Source organism: Lithobates pipiens, unplaced genomic scaffold (assembly GCF_037356315.1).
Source record: "Lithobates pipiens isolate NorthernLeopardFrog02 unplaced genomic scaffold, aLitPip1_a1.2 Scaffold_16, whole genome shotgun sequence".
NCBI classification, from domain to species: domain Eukaryota; kingdom Metazoa; phylum Chordata; class Amphibia; order Anura; family Ranidae; genus Lithobates; species Lithobates pipiens.
The window spans coordinates 119521339-119544558 of NW_027507748.1; the positions used below are offsets into that span (position 1 = coordinate 119521339).

The following is a 23220-nucleotide window of genomic DNA, read 5'->3' on the forward strand; positions in this document are numbered from 1 at the left end:
TTAGCCCATTGCTCTTAAAGGGACATTTCAATTTTTTTTTTTTTTTTATTATTATTGCATTTTATTATAGATATGAGATCTGAGGTCTTTTTTTGACCCCAGATCTCATATTTAAAAGGATCTGTCATGCTTTTTTGTATTACAATGGATTTTTACATTCATAGGACTGCAGAAGGCCGCAAAGCCGCGGCCTCAATTACTGGCCGGCGTGGCCCAATGCAATCGCGCCAGGAGGGTAGTGCACGTAGACAGGATGCGCCAGGTCACTAATTCTAGTTGCAAATGCGACCTGGCGCCCGGGGTTTGTCAAGCCCACACAGTATTTGCACAGCAATTTTTTTTAAACACTTTCCAGCCGAGTCCCTGGCAATGTTTACTTTTGCCAGCCCATACATGATGTCATAACGTTGCGCCTGGGCCTCTGAGGGTCATATAGATGACTGGGGACCATCTGGTCACCAGAAATGTCTATGCTCAACATTCTCCAGCTTGCCAATGGCACGGGCAAGCCGGTAGTAGCACGGGGGGAGAGAATGTCCCCTCCTGCTGCCTGTAAGAACGATCAGCGGCTGAACTGCTATTTATTCTTGTGGTGCACAGAAACGCTGGCTGAAATAGATCTGAGCACTGCCTGTAACTGCAGGCATCGTTCGGATATCCCCTCTTAAAGTCCAGGGCGTTATGACATCCTTGAGCTGGAAGTGGTTAAAAACCTTTACTAAACTTCAAGTATGGAATCGGCAGTCAGTTTTTTTTTTTTTTTTCCCCTTTAACATGCTCTCTAATGTTTTATTGAAGCGTTCCTCCAAGCCATCAGTTTAAGGGTGGTACACAGAGGTTCGCAACTGCGTCACCTTAAACTAAACTTAACGAGTAACATAAACCAAAATTACAAAGATATGTTGATGACCCTGGGCAGACTTGGGGAGTGGGCCCACAAGGTCCATGGCGATCCTCTCAAAGGGCACTTCAGTAATGGGTAAGGGCACTAAAGGACTTCGGAAGTGGGGTAGTGGGGCTGACATTTGACACGCAGGACAGGATTGACAATTCTCAATATTTTTCTGTATCCCGGGCCAGTAAAACCTGCTCAACACCCTTTCCGTGGTTTTCTCAACTTAATGACATAGCAAGTTCCAACTCCACCCGTCTGTATGTCTTAGGGACCACCAACTGTAAAGCAATTTCATCATTCTTTTTACATACTCTTGCCAGTAAATCCTCATTGCTGCTGAAATAAGGAAAACTGGGCCTGTCCCCTGATTTTAACAGGTACATCATTATTCAGTACTACATTTTCCCAGGCCCCGGCAAGGGTAGGGACTTATCTCTGCTCGGAGTCAGTTACTGTGACTGAGTCGGGAGGATCCCAGATACAATACAATAAAATACAAGAGGATTAAGAGGGCCCTTCTCAGAAGAGCTTACAATGTACTTCCCCTGGAACAGTCTTATCAGTTGCCTGGGGAGACAATGGCTTTCGGTGGAAAGTCTGCGGCTGTAAGGGTGGTGACCATGATCTCTGCAGCAAAATCTCTCCACAAGCTCCCCCAGGTTGTGGCTGACTTGGAGTCTCCTTGACTGACTCACCCACTTCAGCAGGGGAACTGGTAGTGACTCCTGCAGTCCGTCCATGACCACACACTTCACTATTTGTGGCCCAGACAGGGACTCTGGCTATAGCCATTTCCACACCAGGTGGATTAGGTCGAACATCTGCGATCTAGGGGGTCTCTTGTCTTGGAAGAACCAGCTGTGGACCCGCTGTGTTCGACCTGCCAAGGTGGCACGAGTTGCGCCAAGGTTTCCTGCTTGACCTTTTGATCATTCCAAATCATAGTAGGCCTTTTGCGATTCTCCAAAAAGCAAGGGGGCAACAAGTCCTGCCCGCTAGGTTTTAGGCCAACCTTCCCTCTCAGCGGTGCATGCAAATGTTGGCAGAAAGGCCTCTGGATCATCATCTGCAGTCATCTTTGAAAGAAATCGACCCACATGGATGACTGAGGGCTTGTCTCCAACATTATCAATTTTAGCAGGTGACCACTATGCTAGCATCTCCACAACCTTAGTCTGGGGTTTTCCAATTCGCTTTTGTGTCAGTGGCTAGCTGTCAGTTTGCTGTTGTGCAGCGTAGAGCTGCAACTAACGATTAATTCGTCTGTCGACTAATCTATCGATTATTTTTTCGATTAGTCAACGACTATCCGATTTTATATATATATATATATATATATATATATATATATATATATATATATATATATATATATATATATATATATATATATATATATATATATATATATATATATATATATATATATAATTTTTTTTTTTTTTTTTTTAAATGAATCTAGTGTGTTCTTTTTGTGATTAGATAATCCTTTGGATAACTTTACAAAAAAATGATACGTACAACTAAATATAATATTTCAACTTTTATTAAATTTTTTCCAAAAAGTACTTCAATGTGGTAAAGTTTTTACAGTATAAAAAAAGTGCCAAAAATAAAATGTAAACAACACTTTAGCATCAGGCACGAATAATGGTTATGCCATTGCCATTAATTCAGAGCCTGAAGCATTAAAAAAAATGCTACAAAAGCACTGCTGCTCTGCACTGCTGCTCATGCTCAACACTGTGTAGTGTGTACAAAACACATGAAAGACATAATATACCAAAATAAAGTGCCCAAAAATAAAAAGGTAATGCTTTAGGGCATGAGGCATGAAAATTCCATATAAATTCTGCCTAACACTTTGCAAAAGATGCATTGTGTGTTACCTTACTACTCAACCACACATAATGCCTTCAGAATGCATCTTTTGCAAAGTGTTAGGCAGAATTTATATGGCATTATGCCTCTTGACCTAAAGTGTTGTTGTTTAACACCACAAAGATGCTGGTCAACATACAATAACACTATGTAATTGTAATCATTGATGATTGAATAGATAGTGTTATTGTAGAGTCAGAGTGCTGATTGAGCAGTATTTTTGTGGTATGTTACTTTAATTGTAATGTAAAACATACCTGAGGAGGTAACATAGTTTTCAAGAAGGAGCCATATCCAACAAAAGCACTGCTGCTCTGAGTCTGAAGTCTGAACTGCTGCTCAACACTGTGCAAAAACACAAGTTCCCCCCAAAAAAAAACGTAACGCTTTAGGGTATGAGGCATGAAAATGCCATATAAATTCTGCCTAACACTTTGCAAAAGATGAATTCAGAAGGCATTGTGCTGGGTAACCTTACTACTCCTCAACCACACATAATGCCTTCAGAATGAATCTTTTGCAAAGTGTTAGGCAGAATTTATATGGCATTATGCCTCTTGACCTAAAGTGTTGTTGTTTAACACCACAAAGATGCTGGTCAACATACAATAACACTATGTAATTGTAATCATTGATGATTGAATATATAGTGTTATTGCACCTGGCGCCCGGGGTTTGTCAAGCCCACAGTATTTGCAGTGCTGATTGAGCAGTATTTTTGTGGTGTGTTACTTTAATTGTAATGTAAAACATACCTGAGGAGGTAAGTTTTCAAGGAAGGAAGCAAGGAGGAACCAAGCCCACCAAAAGCACTGCTCAACACTGTGTGGCTGTGCAAAAATATGGCCAATACAACACTGAAGGCAGCCATGAGCCATCTCAACATAAATACACTAATACAGCCCAACAAGAACACAACACAGTCATGACAAGTGCAAAAGGTTGGGGGCCTGTGTTACTATATTTTAGCATTGCAATGGAGGAAGGTTAGCATATCAACATGCTCTGATGTTAGGCTTGCTCTTTTTTTTAGTCACGATGTTGCCAGCAACTGAGAAAAGCCTTTCAGATGGTGTTGATGTTGCAGGCACAGACAAGTAACTCTTTGCCAGCATGGCCAAGATGGGAAACCTCTTTTAATTTTCCTTCCACCATTTCAGCGGATTTTCTTCCTTTAGAATAGCCTGCTCACTGAAATACATGTGTATCATTCCACACAACTTCACTGTGGATTTCTTGATCTTGGATGTGACCAGTCATGTCATCTTCGCCATTACTGTGGTGGTCATCTGAATCTGAAGAACCGAGCAAAGTGTCTAACGGAGACACTTGCCTCTTAGAAAATTTCATGTCTGCACTGGTTGACCGTTGTTCCTCACATCGATGTTGTGTTTGCTCTTCCTCGTATCTTCTTTTCACTTCAAGAGCAAGAGCTTGGAGCTTGAGGTGACCTTTTAAACTGTCCTCTGCTGGCAGGCGTTTTAGTTTGCGGAATCTGGGGTCCAGGGCTGCTGCAATAAGACATATATTTTCTCTACCATCATCTCTGAATTTAGTTTCCCGCTCCCATCTTGATGTCATCTCCTGTGCAGCAACACTTTGGAAAGCTTTGACTGCTGCTGTCTCGCAAATTGTGCTCTGTATGGATTTCTGGAGGCCCTTTACCAGAGGAGGTAGAGTGGAAGCAGTCACATACCCTGTTTCCCCTAAAATAAGACCTAGCCTGATTGTCGGTGTTGGCTGCAATATAAGCCCTACCACCCAAATAAGCCCTACCCTGTTTCCTCACAAATAAGCCCTACCCTGAAAAGAAGACCTACAAGGACTTTAACTAGGGCTTATTTGGGGGGTAGGGCTTTTATTGCAGCTATCACCGACAATCACACTAGGTCTTATTTTAGGGGAAACTGGGTAGGACTCTCAACTCAAGAAAACAGTAGCACACTCAAATGGCTTCAGGACTTGTTCCACTTCCTCAAGTAAGCGCCACTGATCATGTTTTAAATCTAGGAAGCGCTTCCCTCATGGTGTGACATCGGGATCGGAAAGAGTTGCAGTCACAGGCCACCTGTTCAAGCAGGCGGCTGATCATGTGTAAAGTACTGTTCCATCTTACGGATACATCATTTATTAGTGCATGCTCAGGGGTACCCATTTGTTGCTGCTTTGTAGTGGCCAGCTCACTTTTTTTAAAATGTTCCACAAGGCACTTTGCAGCCCTTGGGGTCTTGCTGATCTGGGGATCCCTCAGGGCATGGTTGACAACTAACTGCAATGTATGACCAGCACACCTGAGAGAAGAGATGCCATGCTTTTCTTCCAAAATACGCAGAGCAGCGACAACATTTGCAGCGTTATCATGGACAACTACATTTACATTGGCCATGGATATCTCAAACTTTTCATCTGCTTTTTCCACCCAGTTAGCAATGTTTTCAGCTGTGTGCCGATCTTCAAGTGGCATAGTGGTCAGATTGTACGATGTAAGATTCCAGTCTTCATTGATGAAGTGGCATGTGACACCCAAGTATGACTCTGTGGCAATGCTGGTCCATGCGTCTGTGGTGAGAGCTATTTTTGATTTCACATCTTTGAGTGATGCTTTCAATCTTTCAAAAATCTCCTCATATTTCTTCTCCATCAGCTTAGTGAAATGGGACCTGGAGGGAAGTGTGTATCCTGGGTAAAACGTGTTGATCATCTCACGAAATCCTTGATCGTCTACAATGGAAATTGGTCTCATATCTTTTACAATCATGTTGAGTATGCTATTGGTATATGCAACGGCCATTTGGGGTGAGCAAACAGTGACATCCTTTTTATGGAAGAAGTACTCCTGTACACAACTTTGCCTCTTCCTGAGAAAAGAAAAAAGACACACAATAAACATTTAGGAACCTGAACCAAGTTTAACCAACATGAATGCTCAATGCTGCTAATAATGTACCTGTACTGCGTATTTAAAAGAGGGTACGGGATGGGTAGTGTAGTAAATGTCTGTCTGCAATTAAATTAATATTATATTGTTGCTGCTCTGTGTATTGGAAGAAAAGCATGGCATCTCTTCTCTCAGCTCATACATTGCAGGAAGTTGTCAAACCATGCCCTGAGGGATCCCCAGATCAGCAAGAGGGCTGCAGTGCAAAAAGTGCCTTGTGAATGTGAAACATTAAAAAAAAACATGAGATGGCCACTAAAAAAAAGAAATTAGCAAAGCAGCACAGCAACAAATATGTACCCCTGGCCCCTGAGCATGCACTAATAATATGTATCTTACTTGCTAGCAGTAGCAGCATGAGCATATAAAATATATTAATAAATATTGACCACAAATTACTCCCAAAATGAACAAAATACTAGTAAGTACTTGCAAAGAGGACTCGTCCGTTTGAGGCCGTAGTGCGCCAGGATGTTTTCTTCTGTGGTGCTCGCGCATCGCAGTAGTGCTGCCGTGGTACGCCAGTTCGGTTTTGCAGAAGGAACAAAGGTCCATTTTATCTGGCCTCTGTTTAAAGAATTCCCATACCTTTGAAAGTCGTGGTCTGGATTTTCGTGCTGCACCGGAACTTTTTTCCCCATTCCCGGGAGCAGGAGCAGCAGCTGCCGCCACCATTACCGCCATTTACCCACGAGATGACACGTGCGTGACGCGTCAACGCCATTTACGCACGTCGATGAATTTTCTTAGTCGACGTAGTCGATTATGTCGACGTGTCGTGGCAGCTCTAGTGCAGCGTTGGATATCACCATTTATTTGAGGATTTCCTCCATGTTTAGACACTTTAGGAACTGGCCCTTTAAGTAGTAACTTACTACTGCTGGTTGCAGCCCCCACCATATTAAACTTGGGGGACAGGTAGCAGGTACAAAGCTCGCTGGGATGAGCAGTCTTTCAAGCACAGATACAGTGCCTTGCAAAAGTATTCAACCCCTTGGCATTTTTTGTTTTGTTGCCTTACAACCTGGAATTAACATGGATTGTTCGAGGATTCACATCATTTAATTTACAGAACATGTCCACAACTTTGAAGATTGATTTATTATTTTTATTTTATACATTTTTTTTATTTTTTATGAAGCAAACCACAAACAGGACAAAATAACAGAAGTAAATGTGCATAACTATTCAAGTCAATACTTTGTAGAGTCACCTTTTGCGGCTATCACCGCTTCAATTCGCTTTGGATAAGTCTCTATGAGCTTGCCACATCTTACCACTGGGATTTTTGCCCATTGCTCCTTGCAAAACTGCTCCAGCTTCTTCAAGTTGGATGGTTTGGGCTTGTGAACAACCATCTTTAGGTCTGGCCACAGATTTTCTATTGGCTTGAGGTCTGGGCTTTGACTAGGCCATTCAAACACATTTACATGTTTCCCCTTTAAACCACTCAAGTGTTGCTTTAGCAGTGTGTTTGGGGTCATTGTCCTGCTGGAAGGTGAACCTCCGTCTTAGCCTCAAATCCCACACAGAGTAATACAGGTTTTGCACAAGAATATCTCTGTATTTAGCACCATCCATCTTTCCCTCAACTCTGACCAGTTTCCCAGTCCCGACTGCTGAAAAACATCCCCACAGCATGATGCTGCCACCACCGCGTTTCACTGCGGGGATGGTGCTCTTTGGTGATGTGTTGCGTTTGCGTCAGACATAGCGTTTTTCTTTTGGCCAAAAGGTTACATTTTAGTCTCGTCAGACCAGCACCTTCCTCCATACATTTCAGTAATTATGTGACTTCTGAAGGTAATTGGTTGCACCAAAGCTTTTTATGGTCTTCATAACAAGGGGGTGAATACATACGCACATGCCAATTATCAGTTTTTAATTTCTGAAAAATTAGTTTTATGTGTATATATATATTTTTCTAATTTTATTTCACCAACTTGGACTATTGTGTTCTGATCCATTGCACATAATTCGGATTATAAAAACATTGAACTAAAGGCTGTAATGTAACAAAATGTGTAAAATGCCAAGGAAGGTGGGTGAGTACTTTTGCAAGGCACTGTACCAAATTCAGTGAGTTGGTGACAAACAGTGCAATGTTTGATGTATATATAGAGGAAAAAAAAAAAATATATATATATCTATATATATCTCTATATATATATATATCTCTCTCTCTATTTTATTACAGGACTATATAAAGGTGCTGTACAGTGTTCCAGAAAACCATTATTGGGAACAAAAATAGCCAAACAAAAACCTAGCCGTGTCTCGGCACTAACTACACAATATTTACAGGTCCGCCTACAGCTTGTCAGTATCCACATATACAGCTTAATGGCTTTTACCAACATTTTGCTCTCCTAGACAGAAGTCTGAGGTTCCCAGGCCAAGGGCACTGGCTGTCTGAATCTTGGTCCTCTCCCCAGGCCAATTTAAATTCACTTGAGACAAATTGGACCATTGAGGAGAGATCCCTATATGAGAGGAGCCTGGGAGACGTATAAACCCTGAACATGACTTTTCACGACTCTCTGGGATGCTGTGTGTGTGTGTATATATATATATATATATATATATATATATATATATATACGCACATATATACACACATAGATGTATATCTATCTATTTTTTTTTTTTTCATATAAAATTTTATCATCCTTGGTATCACAAGGGGTTTGCAAACCCCCATGAGATGGCATTGGGCAGGTGACAGGTACTCTTTATGGAGACATTGGCCCCAATGTCTACCCTGCCCTCCAGAGTTAGTTGAAACCTCAACAAATGGGCAAGACAAGTACCTCTTGATCTTGGCAGAAATGTAGTGCCCTTGTCACACCCAGAAAAACAAAAGTTTCAAAAAGTTTTGGTCATGAAAGAGCTAACTTAAAAAACAGACATTTTTGTATATTAAAGTAGAAATCCATCCTAAAACTAAAATCCCTGCATCTACAGATATACACGATCTAACGCAAACCCATATAGCCCTGTAAACAAGGAATCTGTATACCTTTTCTGCAGCTGAGCTGTCAGACGCTTCTTCAATGTGGAGGCGGCAGCAGAAGACACATCTGACAACGGAAGCCCCATAGTAAGTCTATGGGTAACGTCGCTCCCCATTAATTTCACAGCTGTTTTTGGCTGTGTCCTCTGCACAGCTTCTGCCCCTGAAGTTTGGGTCGGATCAGCTTCAGAAAAGGTATGTATACTCCTTAGGTTAGTCTTAGAATGTGGATTTGAAGAAATGGCTGCACATCCAGAGGTAACAATTGCCTTTTATTGATCACCCATGACACCAGCATGCAGTCATCTAGACACAGTTTTACACATACATCTTGTGATTAATCATTACACTCATTAATGATTAAGCACAAGATGTATGTGTGAAACGTGTCTACGTGACTGCATGCTGGTTTCTTCAGTGTCACTACGGTGATCAAAAAAGGCAGTTGGTACCTCCCTGGATGTGCAGCTGTTTCTTCTTTTCAAGTTAACCACGGAGGCGAGCTAGGGCTGGTACTCGGAGAGGTTCCAACTTGGTATTAACCCGGTGCAAGCTGGTTCACAGTTTCAGGTCAGCTTTCGGCCCGAATTTTGGACTTGAAAGACGTTTTTCTGTAAAAACGCACACCGGACCTGCTGCGGAGATATGTGAACCGGTTCCTTGTGGAGAGAGTCAACCTCTCCTGCTCTTGCGAATTTGGATGTGAAAATTCTGCATCCAATTCGCAATGGTGTGAACCCAGCCAAAAATATTTGACCTGCATGAGCTGTGAAATCTGACCACTTCTGGTTAGCATCTAAGATATAAAAGCGCATGCTTGCTAAAGTGTTTCTATACCCAAAGAAAAAATGTAATATGTTGCAGCTTAGTTTGCCCCGTGTTTGCATAGGGGTTGTAAAATTTGCTTACAGAAAGATGACATTGTTTTATGCTTCCAGTACAATGAACAGAACGTGACAAGGGCCCTACATTTCTGGCAAGAGCAGCAGGTTTTGCCCAGTTACTGGAAACCTGTCTTGCCTAAGCCCCAGCACTTCTTGCTAGGATAATGAATGTCAACTAGACTAATCCTAGTCTTGCTAGCAACTTTTTTTTTTTTTTTTTTTCTCTCAAAATCAACTTGATTACAATATTGTAAGAACTTGCCCTTTCACTGTGGGCTGTCTGGCTCAGCTGTCTTTAGGCTGACTTTTTGGGTGTTGCATCTGGACTTGACTGGGAGATAGCCTTTGGGCTCCGGCATCCGTTAAGGGCGTTTGCTGACTGAAAAGTGAGCTGTGGCATTCTTTCAAGCTCCAGAGCTGCTGGCATTATCTTGCCTGTATCGGAAGACTGACTGAGTAAGCTGGTTGGGCTGAGCACCTAGAGCTGTCTCCAATACTTACAGTTGGGTCCTTTTTTTATATATTTGGACACGGGCACAATTTTCATACTTTTGTCTCTGTATGCCACCTAAATTAAACTGAAACAATCCAAATTTAATTTAATTCAAGGGGTTGAAGATAAATATCAAGTACAAAATTTAAAAAAAGCAACTATTTTTATACAGTCTCTTCCCCCCATTTTCAGGGGCTCAAATGTAATTGGACAAATGACTATATGAATATAATCCTAGATAAAATGTTACTTTCTTTAATATTTTATTGAGAATCCTTTTACTGGCAATGACTGCCTGAATTCTGGAACCCATGGACATTACCAAAGACTGGGTTTCCTCCTTTCTGATGCTTTGCCAGGCTCTAACTGCACCTGTCTCCAGTTCTTTTAATTACATATTTTTTTTCATTTATTTATTTATTTATTTTTTTGTTTTGTCTTGCATGCTCAATTGGGCTGAGATCAGGTGATTGACTCGGCCATTGCAGAATATTCCACTTTTTTTCCTTCAAAGCCTCCTGGGTTGCTTTTGCAGTGTGTTTTGGATCATTGTCCATCTGTACTGTGAAGCGCTGTCCAATCAATTTTGCTGCATTTAGCTGAATCTGGGCTGACCGCAAATCTCGAAACACTGCAGAATTCATCTGGCTGCTTCTGTCACATCAATAAACACCAATGACCCAGTGCCACTGGAAGCCATGCATGCCCAATTACACAAGAACGGCAATTGTTGAAAAATATTTTCATTCTAATCAGTTATTAACTTTTTGCAGATATTTGAGCTCCGTAGTTTTTAGGATTGTTCCGATACCGTTTTTTTTTTAAGACCGAGTACCAGTAAAGATACTTTTTTCTTTTTCAAGTACTCTCCAATGCCCATACTTTTTAATGTCGTGACAGTGGCACATGTCCTTCTTTCTTCTTTCTTCTTTCTTCTTTCTTCTTTCTTCCTTCTTCTTTCTTCTTTCTTCTTCCTTCTTCTTCTTTCTTCTTTCTTCTTTCTTCTTTCTTCTTTCTTCTTCCATACATACATACATACATACATACATACATACATACATACATATAATTTTTATTACTTTTTTACAAAAGACACCGTCCACCCGCCCCACACACCAAAAAATATTTTATATATCCTATATACAGTGCCTTGCGAAAGTATTCGGCCCCCTTGAACTTTTCAACCTTTTGCCAAATTTCAGGCTTCAAACATAAAGATATATAAAATTGTTATTTTTTGTGAAGAATCACCAACAAGTGGGACACAATTGTGAAGTGGAACGAAATCTATTGGATTTTTGAATTTTTTTTTAACTAATAAAAAAATGAAAAGTGGGGAGTGCAAAATTATTCGGCCCCCTTGCGTTAATACTTTGTAGAGCCACCTTTTGCTGCGATTACAGCTGCAAGTCACTTGGGGTATGTCTCTATCAGTTTTGCACATCGAGAGACTGAAATTCTTGCCCATTCTTCCTTGCAAAACAGCTCGAGCTCAGTGAGGTTGGATGGAGAGCGTTTGTGAACAGCAGTTTTCAGCTCTTTCCACAGATTCTCGATTGGATCCAGGTCTGGACTTTGACTTGGCCATTCTAACACCTGGATACGTTTATTTGTGAACCATTCCTTTGTAGATTTTGCTGTATGTTTGGGATCATTGTCTTGTTGGAAGATAAATCTCTGTCCCAGTTTCAGGTCTTTTGCAGACTCCAACAGGTTTTCATCCAGAATGGTCCTGTATTTGGCTGCATCCATCTTCCCTGTCCCTGCTGAAGAAAAGCAGGCCCAAACCATGATGCTGCCACCACCATGTTTGACAGTGAGGATGGTGTGTTGAGGGTGATCAGCTGTTGCTTTTACGCCAAACATATCGTTTTGCATTGTGGGCCGAAAGTTCGATTTTGGTTTCATCTGACCAGAGCACCTTCTTCCACATGTTTGGTGTGTCTCCCAGGTGGCTTGTGGCAAACTTTAGACAAGACTTTTTATGGATATCTTTGAGAAATGGCTTTCTTCTTGCCACTCTTCCATAAAGGCCAGATTTGTGCAGTGTACGACTGATTGTTGTCCTATGGACAGACTCTCCCACCTCAGCTGTAGTTCTCTGCAGTTCATTCAGAGTGATCATGGGCCTCTTGGCTGCATCTCTGATCGGTCTTCTCCTTGCCTGAGCTGAAAGTTTAGAGGGACGGCCAGGTCTTGGTAGATTTGCAGTGGTCTGATACTCCTTCCATTTCAAAATGATCGCTTGCACAGTGCTCCTTGTGAGGTTTAAAGCTTGGGAAATCTTTTTGTATCCAAATCCGGCTTTAAACTTCTCCACAACAGTATTACGGACCTGCCTGGTGTGTTCCTTGGTCTTCATGATGCTCTCTGTGCTTTAAACAGAACCCTGAGACTATCACAGAGCAGGTGCCTTTATACAGAGACTTGATTACACGTAGGTGGGTTCTATTTATCACCATCAGTCATTTAGGACAACATTGGATCATTCGGAGATCCTCGCTGAACTTCTGGAGTGAGTTTGCTGCACTGAAATAATTTTGCATGCACCACTTTTCAGTTTATTTGCTAAAAAAGTTTAAAATATCCAATAGATTTCGTTCCACTTCACAATTGTGTCCCACTTGTTGGTGATTCTTCACAAAAAATTAAAATTTTATATCTTTGTTTGAAGCCTGAAATGTGGCAAAGGGTTGAAAAGTTCAAGGGGGCCAAATACTTTCGCAAGGAACTGTACCGAGTGTTTTAAGAATTGTTTGTTCAGGTATAATTTGTAGAATCCCTTGAATGCAAAGCATTCGGTAATTGGACAAGGTGGAGTGTGTGACATCACCGCCCAACTCACCACATCCAACCTGAGAAAGCTTTGCATTAATTAGGAAGATGCAAAGCATTCTCTGAATGGCACCTGTGCTGAACTGTCGACTGCCTGTATTCACAGTGCATCAAGCTGGCCACTCAGCATGAGACCCAGAAGCAAGTGGAGATGATTGAAGTTGTTGTGTTGGTAATTTCCAGTGATGTTGACCAGATATGTCATATGCATAGTTACACTGGTCCAAGCTGAGCCAGTGTAACTTTGTATAACATGCCAATGTCTGCAAATCTTCTTTAATACAGTGAGAGATAATGTTTAAAAATAAATTGATGGCTGCCTCACCAAGGTATGGATTCCCTTTCTGGATCAGAATTATTACTATTTGAACAGCTTGTACTTTGTCTTTCAGGCCTGGATCACACCAGTGTAGCTTTGAAATCACTCTCCCTTTTTAGTGCGATTTCAAAGCTGCAGACCAGTGCAATTTGCACCTCCGATTTCATTGCGACTTCATTTAACAGAAGTCTATGCAAGTCCCAATGAAATTGGGCATAAAAGTAGTGCAGGAACCTTTTTCATAGTCGTTGTGACATGAGTTCCACCTATTTGATCGGTTCCATTCCTAGAAATGGGGTGGGACTTATGCGATTTTAGAACTGTCAAATCACATGACAAATCGCTTCAGTGTGAACCAGGATCAATCCTCTTTACTGTGTTGCACTGTTAATATAAAAATGGAGAAAGTGATGAATGCTTATGCGTAAAGCCTAGTGGTTGTCTCATAGGAGCACACTAGCTCAGTCTGTTGTATTTGCCACTTTGGAAAAGTTACATTCATGTACAAATATCATCATGCATGGGTTTTTTCCTCCCACATGTACAATATAACGTTTACCTCTCAAACAATGTTTGTTGTTTCCACACATTGCTTTATTGTCGAAGTGGATGTAAACACCATTTATGAAATTTGACCTGCACACATCTCTGTAATGTTTACTTATCTCTCTCCAACACTCTTATGTGCTGTGTCTTTCTGATACCCCCTTCCTCTATTCGCATGATAACTTCTGACAAGTTCCCTTACATATGAGATGAGAGCAGCTGGAAATGTCAGAGAGCTTGTCTATTCGGAGTACAGATCTGCAAGTTTCTTCATTCCTCTGCATTTCCACCAATCGGCTCTCACACAGTGTGAGCCCAGATTACCCTCCCACTGCTGAAACTGGAAGAAAAATTTCACAAGGTGCACTTTCTAAAGAATATAGAAAGGGAAAGACAACAGATGCACATGTAGAACTTATGTAGGGATATTTGTTTCATCTCTGTGTACCATGAGGCTGTTCACTGGGTATTTGTGAGGGTTTACATCCACTTTAAGGCCTGCTGCTCCCAGGTGATCGCTGCAATCAGTAAACATACTCAGAAATACATTCAGGATAATGTTATGCTGCTTACCTGATCCAAAGTTTGTTGGCTTAACCATTTGCCTAGGGCATTTGAACAATTTTTGTTTTAATTCCCCTAAATACTTAAGTCCTTACTCGATCCAGCGCTGTGCCCATCTGTAGTGGCTTTCTCTATGCATCCACAGGCAGAGAGGCACCATCCAGAGTCATTGGCTCCTTCTGTCAATCAAATTCTGAGAGCGGGAGGGCGGGGCCGAGCCACAATGTATGTGTCTATGCATGCACACAGTTTGGTTCGGGAGGGAGCCTGTGCCTCTGCCCCCATAGCAAATGGCTTGCTTGTGGTAGCTGAAACTTGAGAAGCCAAGAGTGCTGTCAGGGGCAGAAGAGGAGGTGCAATTGTATTGCACAGGGCAGGTAAGTATACATGTTTGGTAATTTTAAGAGAAAAAAAATGCCTTTTATAACTGCTTTTCAACCCCCTCCCGTTGTGATATTTTATGAAAGCAGAGGCCTTGTAAAATTGTGGCAGTTGCCATTTTTTGAATAATACTGTGTTTACACAAATGTTTAATTTTCGTTGAAAAGTTTTTTTGTTTTTTTAGACTAAAATTTTATTTGGCTACAGCGTCATGACCACGCAATTTTCCAGTTAAAGTGGAGGGCCACCCTGAAAAAAAAAAATACATTAACCACTTCGCGCCCAGGCCAATTCTGACATTTCTCTCCTACATGTAAAATTCCTAATTTTTTTGCTGGAAAATTACATAGAACCCCCAAACATTATATATGTTTTTTAGCAAAGACCCTAGAGAATACAATGGTGGTCGTTGCAACTTTTTATCTCGCACGGTATTTGCGCAGCAATTTTTCGAACATGTTTTTTTCAGGAAAAAACAGTTTCATGCTTTAAAAAAAAAACCCGTAAAGTTAGCCCAATTTTTTTGCATAATGTGAAAGAGGAGGATACGCCGAGTAAATAGATACCCACATGTCATGCTTCAAAATTGCACACGCTCGTGGAATGGCGCCAAACTTTGGTATTTAAAAATCCCCATAGGCGACGCTTTAAATTTTTTTTACTGGTTACATGTTTTGGGGTACAGAGGAGGTCTAGAGCTAGAATTATTGCTCTCGCTCTAACGTTCGCGGCGATACCTCACGTGTGGTTTGAACACAGTTTTCGTATGTGGGCAGGACTTGCGTATGCGTTTGCTTCTGTGTGCGAGCTCACGGGGACAGGGGCGCTTTACATTTTTTTTTTTTTTTTTTTTTTATTGTTAATTTTATTGCTATTTTTTTAGTTTGACACTTGATGAAAAAATTGATGACTTTTATTCCTATTACAAGGAATGTTAACATCCCTTGTAATCGTAATATGGCACGATCGTACATATTTACAGTGAGATATGGGGTCAATAAGACCCCATATCTCACCTCTAGGCTGGGAAGAATAAAAAAAAAAAGATCCTTGCTTCCCTGCCAAATCCGCGCTGTTAATTTGCATACCGAGGCCGGGCGTGACGTCATAACATCGCGCCCGGCCTCTGAACGATCATAGAGACTCCGGGGACGATCTGGTCTGCCGGAAATCTCTATGGTAACTGGCGGCGGCCGACGGATCCTATCACTGACTCAACGATGGAAGCGGTGAGTCGGTACAAGCACCGGAGGGAGGGGGCGGGTCCCCTCCCGCCGCCTGTAAGAACGATCAAGCGGCGGAACAGCCGCTATGACCGTTCTTATGGTGCAGGGAATCGCCGGCTGAAAACGCCGATATCTGAATGATGTCTGTGGCCTCAGGCATCATTCAGATATAACCACCGAAAGCCCATGGCGTCAATAGACGTAGTATGGGTGCCAAGTGGTTTAAGAGTTAGAAAAAAATCTGAAAAAAAAATGTTGCTAGGCACATCGTCCTAATCTGCCTCTTCCTCCTCCGCGGAGATCTTCTGTCTTCTCTCCTCCGTGCGGCGTCTTCTGGGTAATGGGTCACACTGTGTGTCCCAGAACACAGCGCGCCCCATTCACAAAGCGCTGTGCGACTCGCGCATGCGCAGTAGGAAATGGGCAGTGAAGCCGCGAGGGTCCACTGCCTGTTTCCTTTAGCCAAAATGGCGGCGTCGGGACCCGAGAGCCGAGGGACGGGTCAGCCTCAGGCGGCCGACATCGGGCGCCCTGGACAGGTAAGTGTGCTTATTAAAAGTCAGCAGCTACAGTGTTTGCAGCTGCTGACTTTAACCACTTGCAGACCGGACCATTTTGCTGGTCAAAGACCAGACCACTTTTTGCGATTTGGCACTGCGTCGCTTTAACTGACAATTGCGCGGTCGTGCGACGTGGCTTCCAAACAAAATTGACGTCCTTTTTGTCCCACAAATAGAGCTTTCTTTTGGTGGTATTTGATCACCCCTGCTGTTTTATTTTTTGCGCTATAAACACAATTTTGAAAAAAACGCATTATTTTTTACTTTTTGTTATAATAAATATCCCCCAAAAATATATAAAAAAACATTTTTTTTCCCTCAGTTTAGGCCGATACGTATTCTTCTACATATTTTTGGTAAAAAAAATCGCAATAAGCGATTATTGATTGGTTTGCGCAAAAGTTATAGCGTTTACAAAATAGGGATGGTTTTATAGCATTTTTATTAATCATTTTTTTTTTTTTTTTTTTTTACTAGTAATGGCGGCGTTCAGCGATTTTTATTGTGACTGCGACATTGTGGGGGACCCATCGGACATTTTTGACACATTTTTGGGACCATTGTTATTTATACAGTAATCACTGCTATATAAATGCAGTGATTCCTGTGTAAATGACACTGGCAGTGAAGGGGTTAACCAGTGGGTGGCAGTGTAGGGGTTAAGTGTTCCTAGGGGTGTGTTACTAACTGTGGGGGGGTTGCAGCGTCACTAGTTGCTAGGCAGAATGGAAAAATGCTGTTTACACAGCATTTCCTCCATTCGGCCGCTCTGTGAGACAATCGCGGGGATGCCCGCGGCGATCGAGTCCGCGGGTCCCGCGACCGGACTCACGGGGGTCCCGACCAGCGTGGCAGGGCGGCATTGAATATTGGACGTACCTGTACGCCAATATGCCTGCCCGTGCCATTCTGTCAACGTACATCGTCGTGCGCTGGTCGGGAAGTGGTTATTTTTTTTTTTTTTTTTTTTTAAACCGGCCCTCTTTAAAAGAAAAAAATGGACTGGTCAGGAAGGGGCGTAAACCTTTTAGAGCTGAAGCGGTTAATGGCCACCACAGATGTACTGTGAAGCATGGGAGGTTCAATCGTGTTCCCAGGCCAAGAGCAGATGACTGGATTAGTTATGTGACCATGCCTTTTTGTCAGTATTGTATTGGTACTAAATAGGATGCATAAGTAGCGGGAGGGGCTTGCATACAGTATGCTTTTCAGGTGTATTCTAACTCCCTAACATAGTGAAGGAAAAATGTCAAGCAGTCTTACTGGCCAGTGGGAAAGCAAATACAAATCAACCATGTTGAAATTTGCATATCATTATACAGGATTTATATAGTGCTAACAGTTTACACAGCGCTTTACAATATAAAGGAAGATAGTACACTTAAATACAGTTCAATTAAGAAATAGGAGGGCATATTTTAGATGGCTTCTGGATTTGGGGCACTCCAGAAATGGGTAAAGGGTATCAACAGTCACTGTCGGGTTCCTCTGTTGTAGGAAAATAGCAGGGGTAGGGAACCTTTTTGGCTGAGAGAGCCATGAATGGCACATATTTTAAAATGTAATTTCGTGAGAGCCATACATTATTTTTCAAACTAAATACAAGTAAATGTTTACATTTTATGTAAGACCAACACTTTTAGGGCCGGTTCACACTGCAGGCGATGCGAGGCGACACCGACTTGCCTCGCCGCGACCTGCCGCGACCTCAGCGGCAACTTGCAGATGACTTCTGTATATAAGTCAATGCAAGTCGCCCCGAGGTCGCCCAGAAGTAGTACAGGAACCTTTTTTCTGAGTCGGAGCGACTCGAGTCGCTCCTCTCAGAACGGTTCCATTGTACAGAACGGGGGCGACTTGTCACACTGCGGCGAGGCGAGTCGTGTCGCCTCGCATCGCCCGCAGTGTGAACCGGCCCTTAAAGTACAATCTCTGAATTAAACAATCAGGTGTTCTTTATTAAGAGATAAATCACAGAACAAAGAAATACGGCAAAGTTGCCAAACATGACCTGACCTCTGAATTCTTTTTAATAACGTTGTTATGCTGTTACTAACCAATGATGAATAAAGTGCTTCTTGCAGTTAATGTGACTTCTGGTGCTGCATGGTTTTGCTGATGGTTTTGTAGTCTGGTTGATACGTGGTGAGGTTAAGCTTCATGCAGACGTTGAGACTTCCATCTATTAAACGTGATCGTAGGTTGGTCTTAATGTTGTGTTTTTTTTTTTTTTTTTATCGATTAACCACTTCAGCCCCGGACCAATTGTCAGCCTAAGGACCAGAGGTCTTTTTACAATTTCGCACTGCACTGCTTTAACTGGTAATTGCACAGTCATGCAATGTTGTACCCAAACGAAATTTGCGTCCTTTTCTTCCCACAAATAGAGCTTTCTTTTGATAGTATTTGATTGCCTCTGCCATTTTAATTTTTTGCAGTATAAATGGAAAAAGACCGAAAATTTCGAGGGGAAAAAAATTTATTTTCTACTTTTTGTTATAAGAAAAATCGAATAAACAAAATTTTAGTCATACATTTAGGGCAAAATGTATTCAGCCACATGTCTTTAGTAAAAAAAATGTCAATAAGCGTATATTTATTGGTTTTCGCAAAAGTTATAGCGTCTACAAACTAGAGTACATTTTCTGGAATTTACACAGCTTTTAAATTGTGACTGCCTATCTCATTTCTTGAGGTGCTAAAATGGCAGGGCAGTACAACACCCCCCCCCCCCCCCCAATGACCCCATTTTGGAAAGTAGACACCCCAAGGAAATTGCTGAGGGGCATGTTGAGCCCATTACATTTTAAATTTTTTTTGTCCCAAGTGATTGAATAATGACACAAAAAAAAAAGTTTACAAAAAGTTGTCCCTAAATGATATATTGCTCACACATGCCATAGTTATATGTGGAATAGCACCCCAAAATATATTCTGCTGCTTCTCCTGAGTACGGGGATACCACATATGTGGGACACTTTGGGAGTCTAGCCGCGTACGGCACCCCGAAAACCAATCGCTGCCTTCAGGATTTCTAAGGGTGCAAATTTTTGATTTCACTCCTCACTACCTATCACAGTTTCGAAGGCCATAAAATGCCAAAATAACACAACCCCCCCCCCCCCCCCCCCCAAATGACCCCATTTTGGAAAGTAGACACCCCAAGATATTTACTGAGAGGCATGTTGAGTCCATGAAATATTTTATATTTTGCCACAAGTTGCAGGAATATTACATTTTTTTTTTTTGCACAAAGTTGTCACTAAATGATATATTGCTCACACATGCTATGGGCATAAGTGAAATTGCACCCCAAAATAAATTCTGCTGCTTCTCCCGAGTACGGAGATACCACATGTGGGGGACTTTATGGGAGCCTAGCCACGTACGGGACCCCGAAACCAAGCACTGCCTTCCGGATTTAAATATAAAACGCTACCAAAAAAAACTGTTAGCGATTGCAGGGATCAGGCCTGACTCTGCGATCGCTGCAGTTATGTGTTTAGTGTTTTGTAAGTGACAGTGATCGATCGATACTGCACTTGGGTGGGCTGGGCGGAGGGGCAAAACGCAGGTGCCAGCAGGTATCTGGGCTGATCCCGCTAACAATGCGTTTTTTTGGAACCCTAAACTGCTGGGCATGCTAGTATAGATCTGATCAGATCAGATATTGATCTGTTCAGATTCTTTACCACTACGGGAGGTTTATGCTTTGCGCGTCGGTGTTAGCGGTACTGGCACTAACCTAGCGCTGCCTGGGGCGACGCAGGCCCTGACCCTAAAACCTAATTGATATCAACTGCCGGGTGATCAGGGGGTTAAACCTTTATTGGGTAATGGCGGGTGCCCTGATGCTATAAAAAGCAAACTAACTAACCAGACTCACCCGTAACACTTATACGGTGATCACTGGTGATAGGGTTAACTAGGGGCAATCATGGGGTTCAAATTTTTATTCGGTAGTATATGGGGGTCCCTGGCGCTATATAAAAACCTGACGGGGAACCTAAATAACTGGCTAACCAGCGTCACCAGTGACACTTATACGGTGTTTGCTGGTGAAAGGGTTAACTAGGGGCAATCAGGGGGTTAAAACCATTATTGGGTAGTATATGGGGGTACCTAGCGCTATAAAAACCTGGCGGTGAACCTAAAAAAATAACTAGCTACCTAGCGACACTAATGCAGCGATCAGAAAAATGATCGCTTAGTGACACTGGCAAAAGGGGGTGAAAGGGTTAACTCTATGGGCAATCTAGGAGTTAAACCTTTATTGGGGGGGGGTAGGGGGCTACCCTGGACCTAACACTAACTGCCCTGATAGTTTTTACTGTCACAACTGACACTAAATGCAGTGATCAGAAAATAAATGATCACTACAATCAGTGGCACTGTGACTGGGAGGGGGAGGGGGGGGATTTGTGTGCCTACATGTCAGTGTAGTGTTGGTGCACACTTACTTTCACTGTTCTCCTCGTAGTCCGGTCAAAAAGACCGCCCCGAGGAGAATGACATCCCTTCCTCCCTGCCTGTGTTTACTATACACAGCGGGGGAAGCTTCTCATTCGCCAGGAGCGATCGAGAGGGGATGGCCAGAAACCAACGGCCATCCCCTCATCCCAGATCGCTCCTGCAGCGAAACGGACCGCCGCATCCAGCGGGAGGGGGGGTCCATCTCCCCCCCCCCCCCTTTAATGTCCACATCGTCCCCCCCCTGTAATATCCACATCTCCCCCACTACAATATGCACACCTCCCTATGTCTGACTCTGCTTGCTGGCAGGTCCTGGAGCAGATGAGGCAGGCGGTGATGACGTCAACACGCCGCTCACCTAGGCCGCCGCCGGGTGTACCAAGATGACTGCGGCTCCGGAGCTAGGCCGAAGCCGCGGCCTTTCCTATGGGCTCAATCCGCAGATCGGCACACCACGCAATCCACGGATTGAGAGGCGAGAGCCAGATGTAGCCATCAAAAGAGCCACATCTGGCTCGCGAGCCATAGGTTCCCAACCCCTGGGCTATAGCATGATTCTGAGACTTTTTTTTAAAGCAAGCCTCCACTTTGACCATTCATGTGCTGAGCAAGGTAACATTTACCTAGGTTTGTGTTCTTTCCAATATAAACTGGCAGTGGGACGCACACATACCAAGCGTGGCATTGTGGGGAGGCAGGAAGGAATGTCGCCCACTATCTGGAAGTATATATAAACATGTTCTACTTGCTTGCTCCTTGTAATGTTTTTTCACAGTTCAGCCCTAATGCTCCTCAGTTCCCCTGCTGAGTTCCTGCCACGTGCCCCCCCAGCAAGCTGAGTGTGTGTGTTCCCTCCCAAACCGGCTCTGTGTCCATTGACACAGACCGAGCAAGGCACGGCCCGCCCCCTTACTCTTTCCACCGGCTGTAATTGACAGCCAGATTGCTGTGCTTCTATCCAATGAAGAGAGCTACTGCTGGATCAAGATTGGGCTCAGGATTTTTTTTATAGGTTAGAAAAACCACCAACCACAAAAACCACCAAGTATAAGCAAAGTTCTGTTTCACTTGTGCACATTTTGATTTTACGCTGGTAGGCAATCTGGACAATCCTTTGTAGCCTCTGTATACATTGTTTCCATCTGTGGAATGTAGCCAGTCCCTGAGTAAAGTTCATGTAACTATCTTTCATGTCCTTGTGCCACTATCTTTTCTAAATCGATTTAAACGGGTTTGTGTGTTTCTAATGGAGGTACAGATTACCTCTTTATAAAGGATTCTTGATGAGAAGCAATTGTACTGTCAATATGCTATATTTATCTATTCTATCCTCTTCCTATTAACATGGATAACTATTTACCACATGTTGCTTTGCGGTTTAATGTGGCAAGGAAATAATTGTCAGAAGGAATGTCCTTCCTGAGTATTTTCTCTTTCCTCATTCCAGCATCCTGACCTGTTATTTTTATGTTTTCTTTACAGAAATGGAATCTATTTTGAACTTGCAAAAACAAGGTAAGGACTTATGTTTATAAACAAAATTTTAATGATTATTTGCCTTGGATAACTTTAGTTTCTACCATCATGTAGCACTCCAGCAAAAACTCTCACTAATTTTAGAGAAATGTTAGGTTCTGAAAGGTTCTCATTGTCCTGGTGGTCATTGTGACTGGAATAGAAAAAAAAAAGGAATCCGATTTTTATAGTTCCAACTGGAACCTGAGTAGAGGGGAAATGTCCCAGTGGGGGCATCGGTTTGCTGACAACTGTCAGAGATGGTAGGTTCTCTGACTTTGGGGAGGTTTCAAACTGCTTTCTGCCATATCCTTAAGACAAGGTCAAATCAACCTAGTCGAGATGTAGCAGTGAGAACCTGGCAGGGGTTGTAACCTTTGCATATTAGGAATAAATTAACAATTAAGAATGTTTTAGCTGGTGTTCCACTCGAATTAGCTAAATTGTGCCAGATTTCTACTTGAGTTGTAATCACATATATGATTTAAAGAATGCTTCCACTCCCCAAAACCCATATGAAGGGGAGCTGAATGGGTTGTGTAAAATCCTTTTTAGCCTGTATATTACTTACCCCTGTGTACTGGCTGCTAGTAAACCTATGTCTGCCTGTCCAGATGCATCTTCTTGCAGTTCCCTGGTATTGAATCAGTAATTATTTGATTTATTTTTTCCTTTTTAAATGATCAGGTCACCTTTT

General features: G+C 42.5%; 1 protein-coding gene across 1 annotated transcript in view; it reads left to right on the top strand.

Moving 5' to 3' along the window:
• NUFIP2 (nuclear FMR1 interacting protein 2) overlaps positions 1-23220 on the top strand; it is an 84278-nt gene that overhangs the window by 51340 nt on the left and 9718 nt on the right. The window contains exon 3 of the mRNA XM_077480364.1: positions 22491-22523. Within this exon, the coding sequence (XP_077336490.1) occupies positions 22491-22523 (33 nt within the window). The remainder of the gene's footprint in view (positions 1-22490; positions 22524-23220) is intronic.